Raw genomic sequence first — 14,363 nt, 5'->3', positions numbered from 1 at the left:
GCGCACAGACCATTTTATTTTTTTTTGCACCAAAGATGTTCCTTTTTTTGCACACTTATTTATGCAAGTTGATAGAGACCAAAGTGGGCTGGGGCAGGCCCAAAATAATAACTATAACTCATGCCAGAAAACTGACATGAGCTATACAAGAAATTTGGCGTAGATTCCCATTCTGATGCACAAAAATGCACCAAAATTATTAGTAGGCCAGAGCCTCCTAATAACAGAGACACATCTCATGCAACTGGGGAATAGAGCCTGGCAAAGGTGAAGATGTGAACACAGACCTAGTTGACTGGTAGAATACATGAATCACGCCACAAGTAATCGAAATACTATAGTTCTTTCCCCATATATTAAAGGATTTTTCCCATATTGACAAACAGTTGCCTGGATAGGAATTACTGCTTCTAAGTACAGACCACTAGGACGGGGCTTCCAGCAACAGCCAAGGTGATGCCCTACATTGTTTCTGTAACTCTCATCTATGGGTCATTCCATATCAAGTGATCCAAATAGGAATATTTTTTTTACCTGACATCTTTGGATTTTTTTTATTTTTTATGAAGTACAACTTAAGTTAATTACAAATAAAAAGTTTCGAATTTTTTTCTTCATCAGTTAATTTTTTATAGACTTCTAAAGTTTTGAAAAAGTGTGAATTTTGGCCTGGTATGGCTTTACATTTTTTAACATATCTTGGGCTAGAATTAAGATAAATAGATGGGAGAGGCATCATTTTTCTCAGAGCGGTACCGGCTTTCATTTGATATGTCACAAGATGATGTTTCTTTATATTTTGTTTTGGAGAAATCAAATTCAAAATTTTGATGCGCAATTGTGAAAAAAACGTATGTTTTAAAATTGTGAAAAAATGCATTTGTGTTACTTGTGTTCTTGGTTATATTTGTACAGGTTTTCAACTTGGGACCAAATTGGGATCATTTTTTTTTTAAGCCTTGAATCATCTGATTTTATGTTTGTGTGAGCTTCTTCCTTTTTTCTTTTCAAATTACAACTTGCTGAATTCAACATTTACATGCAACAATAAAAAAACATAAAAAACAAATATTGTAAGTGCCAGAACAAATACATCTTATCATCAGAACACAACTTGTCCAGCATTTTCAACCTGAATGCATTGAACAAACCGAAAGAAAAAAGCTGCTCATATCCTCAAGTGCGATTTTCTAAATAGTCTCATCCTAATTATATGTTAACAAGAGTACAAGAACCAATATTCATAACATCTATTTCTACATGTAACAATTGTTTTTTATTATATCACTAAACATGTAATTTATTAAGAAAAATAGTCCAGTAGATAAATCCTCATTCTATAAAATATGAACTAATCAAACAATTAATAGGACATTTTTAAACTACTGGCCTTTTATCATCAACATAATAAAATAATACAGTGATATCTAAAAATCATGGATTATTTGGTAATTATATGTTGCACACCTAATGAGTTGACATTGGTGTGGTGGTGGTGGTGCAAGTCCTCAGTCATTCCTTACATCAGTGACTGCATCAACATATACTGAGCAATGCAATATGAGAACATAACAACATGACTTCTGTATTAATTACTCTACTCTACCTTTAATAATAAGGGACATGCACCAAAGATGAAGATTGGAACCTCCCTTCTTGTGGTTATCTGAGGTGAACTACAATAAGTGTCCTACCAGAAACACACCTCTGAGAGAGATGGTCCCACTCTAGTGTTATATTACAGGACCTGTACACTGCTAGTCTGATACTAGTTAACATTACAATTTTGTGAGGTGGATCATTCTCTGTACATATCTCACATATAGAGGTGGCTCATTCTCTGTACATATCTCACATATAGAGGTGGCTCATTCTCTGTACATATCTCACATATAGAGGTGGCTCATTCTCTGTACATATCTCACATATAGACCCCGCACTTTTAGACCACAGGCTGAACAGATCTGAATTCAAGATTTTCAGAATGACACTGTAATAGTTATATTTTAAAATATTATCTTATCGCGATCCCAACTTGAATTTTGGTACAGATGTGGCTCGGAGCATAGCAGGCCCATGTGCATTTTTTTAAATTTTTTTTAAATAAAACGTTTTTTTCGGAAATGCGTTTTAAAATTTTGCATTTGCGTTCACATGGGTAAAATATTAAGAAAGATACTCTTGTGACATATTTGGTGAAAGCCTGTATAGTTCTGAATAGAATGGCGTTTATTTTGTTTCTCTATCTTTTTTCTAGCCTAAGTTATGAGGAGAAATGTAAAGGCAGGCAACACAGAAATTCGCACTTTTTCTGTACTTTGAAAATCAATTAAAAATCCAAAAAAATTTCTAGAATTTTTTTTTCTTCACATTTTGCATTCTCTGACACACTATTACCAAATAACAAAATCTCAAAAGAATTAAAAATATAGAGGGAAAAATCATTGGTTCACTTGACACGGAATGACCCCTATATACATTACAAGAAGGACATAAAGCAGAACGGCTGGGCTGCCACAACAGTCTCGGACATTATGGAAGTCACGGGGAGCAGTAAATCCCACCTTGCCAGTGATTTGTCTAGATGGGAATAACCCTATAACTAATAAACCACAATCAGGGGAACCAGGATAAAGAGGGAATCACAAAGTCCAAAGTCCAGGACTTGGACTTTAGGAAGCATTTCTGTTTTTGGTGTTTTTGCTTTTTCTTTGATATTTGTTTTATATTTTTGGCTTTTTTGGTATTTTATGCTGCTTTCTCCATAAACACGCAATAAAGACATTTAATCATCATTTTGTACACTTTGTCCTGAATGGTGAAAGATTTTGTGACCTGGGACTTATAAAAGAAGGGTCTTAAAACAGATAATATAACAAAAAGTGATATCTAAAATGTCAACAATTTAGTTTAAGAAAGTACAAAGTGTAAAGAACAAAACTGCGCATAAAAATCCATCAGTAACTACTGGACATGAGGATACGGCAGAGTAACAGTATAGATGGTAATGCAAAGTACTGAGGTGTCTCATATGAAGACGATACCATGTGGAATGTGCGGGTTCCATATTAAAGGACATGATTCCATTACAGTATACCACTCATATCTCTAATATTCTTCTGTGGTGGGCATAGAGATAGTCCTCACTACTCATTATAGGGGACCTTTCACCACTTCCATCCACTCAATTCTTTGCATAATTCAATAGGCACCATTCACTGACTCTGGCACACTTCCATTCCGAGAAATCATTTATGTTAGTTTCAACTCTGCTTTCAGGTGGGCGGTCCTAGGCTGGGGCAGACAGATAGGTAAATAAAAATCATACAGCAAGAGGGAGCTATAGGGTGCCAATACTATGTTTCACAGGCACACTATCTGGCAGCAGACAATATTTAGATATATATGCTAGCACTGATGCCCATACTTAAAACATAACATTTATTAGTATACCTTTAAAAATGATCCCTTACCACAGTATATAAATTCCTGTTTAAGAAACATAAAGTAGTCAAGAAAATAACACTCACAGAGGAGTGAATTCAATTCTCACCCATGTTGCAGTATTACAACCGTCAGTCAAAGATATAAAATGAAACAGTCTGACCAGGTCAGTATAGCAGGCAGGAGAAATAACAGGATCGAGGGTACAGCGGGAATGTTCTCCCTACATTAAAGTCTAGAATATACCCTCAAGACCCCAAAGACTCCTGCCCTGACAAGGGCAGTCCACATCTGCCCCTGTACAGCCCTGGTCTAATGAAAATTCCCTAGTCCCTACGCGTTTCTTGGCACCGTCTTGCGCCAGTCATCAGGGGACCTTAACAGTGCTTAGAAGTGTCCAAGTACTACCATGCCTGCCCACAGTGGTGAGACTAGTTTAACTACACAGAGCCAACTAACATGACTACCATTGATGACTATGATAGCTTATCATGGCTATCATAGTCATCAATGGTAGTCATGTTAGTTGGCTCTGTGTAGTTAAACTAGTCTCACCACTGTGGGCAGGCATGGTAGTACTTGGAGACTTCTAAGCACTGTTAAGCTCCCCTGATGACTGGCGCAAGACGGTGCCAAGAAACGCGTAGGGACTAGGGAATTTTCATTAGACCAGGGCTGTACAGGGGCAGATGTGGACTGCCCTTGTCAGGGCAGGAGTCTTTGGGGTCTTGAGGGTATATTCTAGACTTTAATGTAGGGAGAACATTCCCGCTGTACCCTCGATCCTGTTATTTCTCCTGCCTGCTATACTGACCTGGTAAGACCGTTTCATTTTATATCTTTGACTGACGGTTGTAATACTGCAACATGGGTGAGAATTGAATTCACTCCTCTGTGAGTGTTATTTTCTTGACTACTTTATGTTTCTTAAACAGGAATTTATATACTGTGGTAAGGGATCATTTTTAAAGGTATACTAATAAATGTTATGTTTTACGTATGGGCATCAGTGCTAGCATATATACAGACAGATAGGTACCACCCACCTGACAGTATAAATCATAATTATGCTGAAGCTAAAAACATTGATTGCTCAGGAAAGGTTGGGGTTAGAGAAAAAGTCCAACTGTGCCAGAATGGGTGGAGGCACGTCTATCGAAGGATGCAAAGCTAGCTTTGGTGGAGGTGATGAATGGTTCTATTTAAAGAGGACCTTTCATGTCCTCGGGCAGCAGCAGTTTTATATACCACTAAAGAGTCGACGGTGCGCTGAATTCAGTACACCATGGGCCTTCTAGTGGTATATAAAACTGCATGTGCCCGAGGACATGAAAGATCCTCTTTAAAGGGGCTCTATCAGCAAAATCATGCTGATAGAGCCCCACATATGCGTGAATAGCCTTTAAAAAGGCTATTCAGGCACCGTAAATGTTATATTAAACTACCCCCGTTTTAAAATAAAACCCTAAAAAATAATGTGATCTACTTACCGAACGTGCACGATGGGCGGGCATTCAGGGTGTGTCTTCATCTTCATCCACGCCTCTTCTTCCTCCGGTCCTGTCCTCCTTCGGCGCCCGCGAACAGACTTTGATTAAAAAAATTACCTGGGCGCATGCGCAGTAGCCGTAGTAGAGCCGCGTGCTACTGCGCATGCGCCCAGGTCATTTTTTTTTTTATCAATGTCCGTTTGCGAGCGCCGGAGGAGGACGGGACCCGAGGACATCGGAGGAAGAAGAGGCGTGGATGAAGATAAGACACACCCTGAATGCCCGCCCAGTGTGCACGTTCGGTAAGTAGATCACATTCTTTTTTAGGGTTTTATTTTAAAACGGGGGGTAGTTTAATATAACATTTACGGTGCCTGAATAGCCTTTTTAAAGGCTATTCACGCATATGTGGGGCTCTATCAGCATGATTTTGCTGATAGAGCCCCTTTAAAGAGATATTCCAGGGCTATGATACTTTTTACCTGTCCTTAGCATAGGTCATCAATATCAGATCAGTCAGGGGTCCGACACCCAAAACCTCCACCGATCAACTGACAGAAGGAACTGCAGTGTTTGAGTCAGGGCTGTGTGCTATTCACTGCTTATTTACCTCAGTGCCAAGGCTGTATTTGGTATTGCAGCTTGTCTCCATTTATTTGTATGGTTTCTAAGATAGGATATGTTCGTACGATGCAATTTGTAGCTGATTTTGAGGTGGATATGTCTAGAGTATATAGCGGCAATGTTACACTATAGGAGACTAGGTATGGAAGAAGGATTTGTTAAATTCAGTGTTTAGAGGCTTCTACTCACACACAGGCGGCCATTCACACTGTGACATTCGCTAACTCAGAATGGCAGCACAAGATAAACAACCTTACACTTGTCACAGGCCCCATCACTGGCCAGGGGGGATTTATAGAACAAACCTGAGTTTGGGAGAGAGGGGAAGCAATGTCCTCTCAGGAGCCGTGTTCAGTCTTATAGGAGTAACCAGCTGCAATGTCTTCCTTCATGTGATATAACCTGTGATAGTAAAGCTTTGCTCTGGACGTTCTCCTCACACATAGGACAATACAGATGTCCAGCAGTGACTTCTCTCAGTGTTATATTAGCTCTGGTCAGAGCCGCTCAGTCTTATCACCCCTGAGGGGAGATCTCTGGGGCTTAACAGGAAGTGTCTCAAAAACAAAATGGAGGAGGTTGTGTCTGTGGGGTTACCTGAGGTAAAATGGTGGCTGCTCTCTCACTGTAACTCAGATGACGCTGTAGCCTGACTTACTCTTCTTCCTCTCTCTCTGCTTCAAGTGAAATGGAGTTTTTTCTCTTTCCCTCAGATATGATGAAACAGTCTCAGAATCTGCTCCAAGGTCAGACAGAGGATTCTTCCTTCTCTGTACCCCTAGTCCTCCTCACAGCTCTGCCATTACAGTCTCCTCCCCCCTCCTGTCAGGCTCCACCCACTTCCTTCCTCTGTTAGTTTATTCAAAGTGAGCATTTTGCAAATAAAGTTATATTTCTTTGTAGACTGTTTATGGCAAGATTAAAGGGATTCTATCATTACAATCCCATATTTTGCTACTAACACATAAGAATAGCCTTAAGAAAGCCTCTCCAGTGACATCCGTCTTCTTCTGCAGCCGCACGCGTCCTCCTGCCTTCAGTTGTGTTGCGGCCACAGAAAAATGGCCGACAAGACATGCACACTCTTAGGGCTAGTTCTCACGGGGGGCGTAATGGCAGATTGTGGCACCGAGAGTGACGCGGCTCGGCCAAAACCCGCCTGCCACGACTGTCGCGGCTTCCAACAGTTGTGGCTTCCCCCTGCAGAGTAGGCTCAAATGAATGGGCCGACTTTGGAGGTTGCTGCCACGAGGCGGTCACCGCGGAATCCGCCTGCAGAAAGGGCAGCCCACTTGTTTTTTCTGTGAGAGGCATGTTGCCTCCATAGACCACCATTGTGAGGGGGTGGATTATGACGTAGATTAAACGCCATAATCCGCCCCCTCTATGCCCGTGTGAACTAGCCCTTAGGACTCCTAGGATCCTAGTTATTCAATTTCTAGCTCTCTAAGGCAAACACAGCCAAAGTTCTATTAATGTGAAAGTGACAGTATTATACTCTCTTCTCTCTTCAGACCCCAGAGTACAATAGGTGGAGGCCCAGCGGTGTAAATAAATAAAAACATTGTAAAAAAAAATAAAACATTCATATTCACCTTTTCTTACCTCTTGTGAGTCTCCTCACAACTTCCAATGCTCTGTCCTGCCTCCTCGGTGACATCTGCTGCTCTCTTGTGCCCATGTGACCGCTGGTGGCACCATCACAGGCCTCAGAGGTGATCCCAGGTCATGACGTCACAGGAGAGAACCAGATATCACCAGGAGAGTGACAGACATTGTGAGGAGGCCCAAAACAAGTAATGGAAGGTGAGGAGGAATATTTTTTATGTTTGTAACCTCCCGTGGGCCTCCACCTATTGTATAATAGGTATAATGCGGCAGTCATTTTATTTCACCTGAAGATCGATTTCTATTTGTTCGGTTTTATTAAAAAAAATAAAATAAAATAACAATTTGGAATATTTGGGCCGAACCTAGCTTGGTACGAATCGGTTTGCTTATCTCTAGTTCACAATAGTGCAAGGGTGTCTGTTGTTCTGGTTCACTGGAGGACTAGAATGAAGAACAAGCAGATCTCTAGAATAGCAGAACCCAATGGAACCCAACGGACAACATTGACTATAATGGGGTCTGTTAGGTGTCTGTTCTTTTTAACTGAAAGAGTAGGACAAAAAAGTATTCTGCATTTTCGTATGGCAATTTTAGAAGGGCACTATGAGTTTCTGCACATGGCAGTGCCGTTTTTCATGGACCTAATGTAAAAAGCCTCTGTGTCTGTCCGTGTAAGTGTAAGGATAGGCCTTATTCACAGGCCACTGAATAATGGCCATATACCCATCAATGACAATGGGTCTATTCACATGGCACTGTCTCTGTTCATTTTCATGGACAAACATAGTGCATGTCAGATTTTTAATGGTTGTGAAAAACAGGCCATCAAAAAATGTGAATATACACATTAAACTCAATGTGCTGTTAAAATGGCCATTTTTAGGAGTTGTGTGAATGAGCCCGATGATGAACTCTGATACAGGTATGAACCCAGCCTAACCTATAACCCTCAATAGTACGTTGCCTGGTCTAGCCTGATTCTCACCAAACACTTCTCAGCTTAGTAGAATCTCAGTCACCATTCACACCTCACACATGTACAAATACTGATGATGTGCACTCACTATACTATATCATACCACTCTAACAACACTAATACCCAGGCACAATGATTGATCCACCGCCGACTAAACCAATAGAAACAATACATTAGTAACAATGTAACACATACATATAGCACATACACATACATATGTGACACTTGCGGGTAGTTTAACATCAAAGGTAGCAGTTTCCAGGACTCAACAGAGGTGTTGGTGGCACTGGGTGCCAAAAAAACAGAACAGCAGGTAATGGAAACCCAAAAGAAAACAACAAAACAGCCCCACAAAGGGCAAAACCTCACTTCTTGTACCCTGACTCCCTTCTGAGGTCAAGAAGTTTTACTGGGGTTTCTCCTCAGCAATCTGACTCACACTTAAACTTGGTACCTCTTGGAACAGACCACCTGTCTGTCTCCCACTGGTCCACGGACCACCTGCTACCTGCAGGTCAGCAGCAGCACTGTCTCTGGAGTTAGGTCCCAGGTATGGGTCTTCCAAAGAAGAGAGGCCCTCTCCATACCCAAACTCTCATACTCCAGAGAGTGCACCTTCACCAGGTCAGCATGTTCCTAGCGACCTCATCCATATTTTTTTGCCTTTTATCTCCTTCCTTTTTCTTACCATACATTGCCACCGTTTTAACTGTTTATTTTCTCCACTGATTCGACCCCTCACTCTCTGGGTGGTATTTCAGTTCCAGGTTCATTAGAACACTCAAGCACTTGGTTAGGACTTGAATCAACCCATAGTGAGTTTATTAGTTGATATCATGTTATCAATGCCATGGTTGTGAAGGCTATCTTGATCTAAGCTTGGTTTTTACACTATAACCATTTCAGTGAAATCCTTTATTTGTTGCTTGTTTCACCTAAAATAGTGAATATCTGACAATTCATCGGAATCTTAACACTTAAACCAAGAACATTGAATCTCACAACTAGGGAGGAGATGACTAAGGAATGGTTAAATGTTGTTGTTTTCTGTAAATGTGAACTTCCTGACCACAATAAAGGGTGTTATGAGAATTAAGAGAAGACCATTTATGGAAAGAGCTTTATCCATGGTCCTCCTATATATATAGAGAAAGAGGGGGAATTAATCTCATCTTTCATTGTGTCTACCGAGTAGAAGTCAACTTTAGACCAGAAACATCAAGGTAAGTTGTCCTCAGTTCTCCTGAACTTCTTGTTGTAGAGTATGGACCTCTTTGTTGGTAGTCCTTAGGAAAGCCTTGTAATGTTCTATCTGCCTAGTAGGCTATAGTACAAATACTGTCTACTGGTGACATCTCATCTCTTATATTCAGCCCAAAGTTTGTCCAATTTGCCAAGTATTCTAAAGCGACTAACTTCTGGGAATCAAGGCTTAATACACACAAGAGAACAGAGCCCATACAGCTATATGGTGCCTTTGGAAATGTATTTCACACCAGGTCCTATTTCCTTTACTTACCCTCTTGGGGAGTGAAACTTCTTATATCTTCATTTCTTTCTTCTATAGACCATTTATGTTACAGAAAGGGTAATGTTGATCCAGAAAAAAGTAACAAAACTCCTCGGAGCCACTCAAGAAATCTACACCTTAACTACCTTATATACTGTTCAATACTTCAAACTTAAATTGACATCTAATAATTTAGTAAAACCCGTCCATAGACTCTTCAGTAATGCTGTCCCTTGAGAAGAGTCCAAGATCAAACATCTTAACCCTAAATGTTTCATATATGGACCACCATAGATAATTTGGGATTATCTTTGTTATGTATTTGTATATGTTCTTGTTATATCTTTGATAACACTGTTGGCTCATTTTCTTTCTAGGACATTTTCAGTAATGGGCCACAAATTTTGTCCTTTGTTCTTGCTCCTCCTTCTTCACCATCAGGGACCTTCTATGAGCTCGCCCATTCTTAAATATGGTTGTAGGCCCGGTACATTGCAAGAATGCAAAGATGCTAAATTTGTTCCAGGCCATTCTTTGCTAGGAGAAGGCTTCGATATTGTCACTATGAGGACCACCGGAGCTTTTCTGTTTGATCTACAGGAAGTTGAAGACAGATGTACAGTGTGTGACAACCCTCACAGCAATAACATCCTGCAGAAACTACCCAAGGCGCTGGTGGACTGGAGACCAGAGTCTTCATGTGCCAGAAATATACAAAGCTCGGTGTCACAGTCCAAAGTGTCAATCGCCAATGAAGCAGCTTCTCAAGTAACAAATGACTGGAAAGTTGGTCTCAAGGTGAAAGCTTATATGGTGCACGGAAGCGTAGCTGTGGGAGGTTCTCACAGTAAAATGGCCAAGTTCGCCGATAGCAAAAGCGCCACTGACAATTACAACTTTGTGAGCCACAAGTTACAATGTTCCTTTTACAGGTATTACCCAGATCCTTGTGGGGTGGGGGGCTACTAGCTATGAATTACGTGAATAACATATAATCTTCTACATTATTTTTGTTCTTTCAGTTTTGGCCTGGGATCGAATGCCTCATTTACACCTCATTTTATACAATATATAGCAAAACTTCCAGATTCCTATGATAGCAACAGTAAGGCTGAATACAGACGTCTGATAGATACATTTGGCACACACTATATCACACGTGTGAAGGTCGGAGGCCAAACCCAAGAGGTCACTGCAGTAAGAACATGTGAAGTCACCATGAAAGGTTTGAAGATGGATGAGGTGAAAGACTGTCTATCCGTGGAAGCCGAGATTGGGATATCCAAAATTGGCAGTTCAGCCAGCATTAATTCCAAATTTGAAGACTGCAAATACAAATCAAGAAAAGCTCGATTTGGTGGCGATTTTCATCAGACTTTCAATGAGCGTGAATGGGAGGTGAGTTGTTGAGTTTTATGGACATAGTTCATGGTATAAAACACATGATATAAGAACTGTCACACTAGGCCATAAACCTTTATGTCTGACTTTAGCAGAAATACGGCTGGGATACACCAACAAAGATGGACGTCGCCAAATAACCATAGAATTTACTTTTCTTTATCAATACAACTAGAGTAGATATCTCTAGGACCAATTGTCACATCTTATGATAACAAAATCTTTTTCTAGTTGTTATATAATTGGCTTTATGAAGACGCTGTTTCAGCTTCGAAACGCGTTGTATTCAACTTGTATAATTCAACCAATTGTGATCCGGTTTCCTACACATTGGAGTATCCCTTTGAGTATTTATTACACTATCAGACTACGTTGTTGATGTTTTTCTCATCTAGAATTTATTATCCTATCTGATTTCCTTCTTATTATAAAACAGGCTGTAATATTCTCCTTACAAACCTCTAACTGAGCTCTTTCTATAAAGTCCATCCACATTTGTATTGGAAATACACAGCGCTGAAGCAATTACCAAAGGGGTCGAAGGCCACATCAACTAGCTGTATCTTTGCGTGTATAGCACCTAGAAAAATGGGTCTTGTATCACAAGAAAGCTGAGATGGGAGCTATCTTTTAACCCAGGGGTGCCCAATACATCGATCGCGATCTACTGGTAGATCGCAAAGGACGTATGGGTCGATCGCGGGATGCAGGGATCCCCAGTGTCTGCTTGTTCACAGTGCAGGCTGAGAGTCATCTCCGGACACTGGCAGGCAGGGCTGCCGCAGCCCCAGCCTACCAGTGTCCAGAGGTAACTCTCAGCCTGCGCTGTGAAGAAGTAGACAGCGGGGATCCCTGGGCTGCCAGAGAACACCGCTGTCTCCTGCTCTCTCGATCCACCTGGCCCCGTCCACATGCCCGGCCCCGCCCACAGATACACCCGCCCTGCCCACAAGCCCGCCTCGGCCCCGCCCTAGTAGAGCTTTCGCCTTGGTCAGCTAATAAAGTAGCTCACACGCTGAAAAAGTGTGAGCACCCCTGCTTTAACCCCTCTCCACTAGCATGAGATGCCCTAGAATTATTAAGAGTTGTAGCAACTTTTGAAGTTATCGTCCATGTGATCAATAAGACATTACTTTAAAATTTAGTACAACTCCTTAAAGATGAACCACTGGGATCCCCACCAATCCCGGGAATGGAGATATAGTTCCCTTGTCCTGATGGAGGGGTAGAGCGAGAATGTGTCATGCCACTCCATTCATTCTCTATGAGAGCGCAGAAGATAAGTGCAAAAGCTCCGGTCATAGAAACTGAATGGAGTTGCAGGGCACGTGATCGGCTGGCTGTTTTATCAGGACGGGGGGATCCCTCAGTGGGATCGGACTCCCATCGATCAAGAAGTTATCCCTTATCCTATCAATAGGGGCCAACTTCAAAACTTGGTACAACCCCATTAATAAATTTGGAGCATTTCAGGAGGTCTTGGATACCAAATTGAATCCTACACTAGCCAAGGATTGCCAAAAACAACAACTATAAATTATGCCAATTCTCTGACCTCCTATGCCCATCTTGATCCCCTCCCCACCCACATTTTGCAAAGCATGTGCCAAAATTTTATTATGTCTTCTACGAAACCCGTAATGTATATCTAAATATATAACATCAACACTTACAGGTGACAGGAGGAAATGCAACATTTGATCTTCTCTCGAAGAAAACAGTCACGGACGACATCTTTAAGAGATGGATAGAAAGCCTGAAGACGAACCCTGGACTGGTCTCCTATTCCTTAGATTCCATCCATAATCTGGTGAGAACTAGAGGCCCTAAGAAAGAGAATCTCAGGCTGGCCATAAGTGATTACATCAACGAAATGGCTTTAATACAGAAGTGCCCATGCCATGGCCGCCATGTCAGCGACTGCTCCTGCTCATGTCCAGCTTCTAGGTACACAGATTCTAACTGCTGCCCAACACATCAAGGAGCTGCCAAGCTTCACGTGACCATCAAATATGCCACTGGTCTAAGAGGTGACAAGACTTCAAAGACAGATGCTTATGTGAAATTTAGATTTGACAATTCTCCTATAACAACCCCAACAATTAGAAATAATGACAACCCAACATGGAATGCCATATATGACTTAGGAGTTGTTCAGATCAGTGACATTAAAAAACTTACAATAGAGGTTTGGGATGAGGACAAAATAACTCCTGATGATCTTCTGGGGAAATGTGATGAAGTTTTGACTACAGGTGACAATTTAAAGACCTGTTACTTGGACCGAGGTAGCATTACATACTCTGTAAATGTTAGATGCGCCGATCACCTCCAGGGTCTGTTTTGCCAAGATTATATCCCAGTGCCCCCAAGTGTTTAGTTAAGATACTGACATTCTCCTTGTTATAAGTAATATAGTAGATAAGGTTGGATAAAGACACAAGTCCAACTTATAGTTCGTGAAGTCCAACCTACCCATAAATGTTTTGGCCCTGAAGTATAGGTAGCTGTACCCTACATGCTACGTGCCCCTATTCATTTTCAATGGCAGATGTTTTTGATCAGATAAAATGCCAGGGACTATACTTAGTAGTACGTTACAACACTTTTCCATCAAACATTAGGTTTTTAGAAGACCTTTGACCAACTCCAGCTCCATGTATCCTTTTGTAGGTACCACTCTGTTAATTCTGGTACAGGTGGAATTTTGTTTCTAGCCCCCACCATTCCTGAGTAATCATTGCTGTTAATCTTAGCACAGTTGTACTCTCTGCTATCAGGTGGGCGGTCACTGACTTTGTGTTGCATCCTAGGTTCGCCCACCTGAAAGAGAAGAGTATAACTGTGCTAAACCTAACAGCATTGATTGCTCAGGAAAGGTGGGGGCTAGAGAAAAAATTCCAACTGTGCCAGAATTAGTGGCAGTCACACCTATTGAGTGAGTTGGAGTAGGTGGAGGTACTCTTTAAACTTACCACATGGTATTTTCCTTCACAGAATATTATATTAGGGAGATATGCTGATAGGAAATAAAGCCCCGATAAATATATGATTTATAAATCCATAATAAAACCGCTTTATTGCTTGCTAATATAAGTGAATCAGAATCTGTTTGGCATTATAAGTGAAGTAAAAGCTTACAATCTGTCTCTTCTTTTGCCTGCATACAGACGTATTGATCTTCTCAGTGCTTCACAGTACTGTATTGCCAATATATAATTCTAGGTTTCTGGATCTCTGATCCCTCTTATTAAAAACTTGGACACAGTGTGGGGAATTTATTAATCACTCTATGCTAGAAAAATGG

At 41.0% G+C, this 14,363-nt stretch overlaps 1 protein-coding gene across 1 annotated transcript; it reads left to right on the top strand.

The window, feature by feature from the left end:
• The first annotated feature begins 9,342 nt into the window (after positions 1–9,342).
• Positions 9,343–13,546, top strand: LOC142217566 (perforin-1-like). Its single transcript, XM_075285857.1, has 4 exons — positions 9,343–9,368; positions 10,033–10,587; positions 10,678–11,053; positions 12,732–13,546. Exons 2-4 carry the CDS (start codon positions 10,046–10,048, stop codon positions 13,434–13,436), a joined length of 1,623 nt encoding a protein of 540 aa, XP_075141958.1. The 5' UTR covers positions 9,343–9,368; positions 10,033–10,045; the 3' UTR covers positions 13,437–13,546.
• Positions 13,547–14,363: the final 817 nt, after the last annotated feature.

Source organism: Leptodactylus fuscus, chromosome 8 (assembly GCF_031893055.1).
Source record: "Leptodactylus fuscus isolate aLepFus1 chromosome 8, aLepFus1.hap2, whole genome shotgun sequence".
Lineage (NCBI taxonomy): Eukaryota > Metazoa > Chordata > Amphibia > Anura > Leptodactylidae > Leptodactylus > Leptodactylus fuscus.
This window is presented reverse-complemented; position numbering and strand designations above follow the sequence as displayed.

Bases quoted from the DNA above. Each gene is read 5' to 3' on its own strand.
- LOC142217566 (XM_075285857.1), top strand. From the start codon at position 10,046: ATGGGCCACAAATTTTGTCCTTTGTTCTTGCTCCTCCTTCTTCACCAT. The intron at 10,588-10,677 runs GTATTACCCAGA...TTGTTCTTTCAG, and splicing joins TTACAATGTTCCTTTTACAG to TTTTGGCCTGGGATCGAATG. The intron at 11,054-12,731 runs GTGAGTTGTTGA...CAACACTTACAG, and splicing joins TCAATGAGCGTGAATGGGAG to GTGACAGGAGGAAATGCAAC.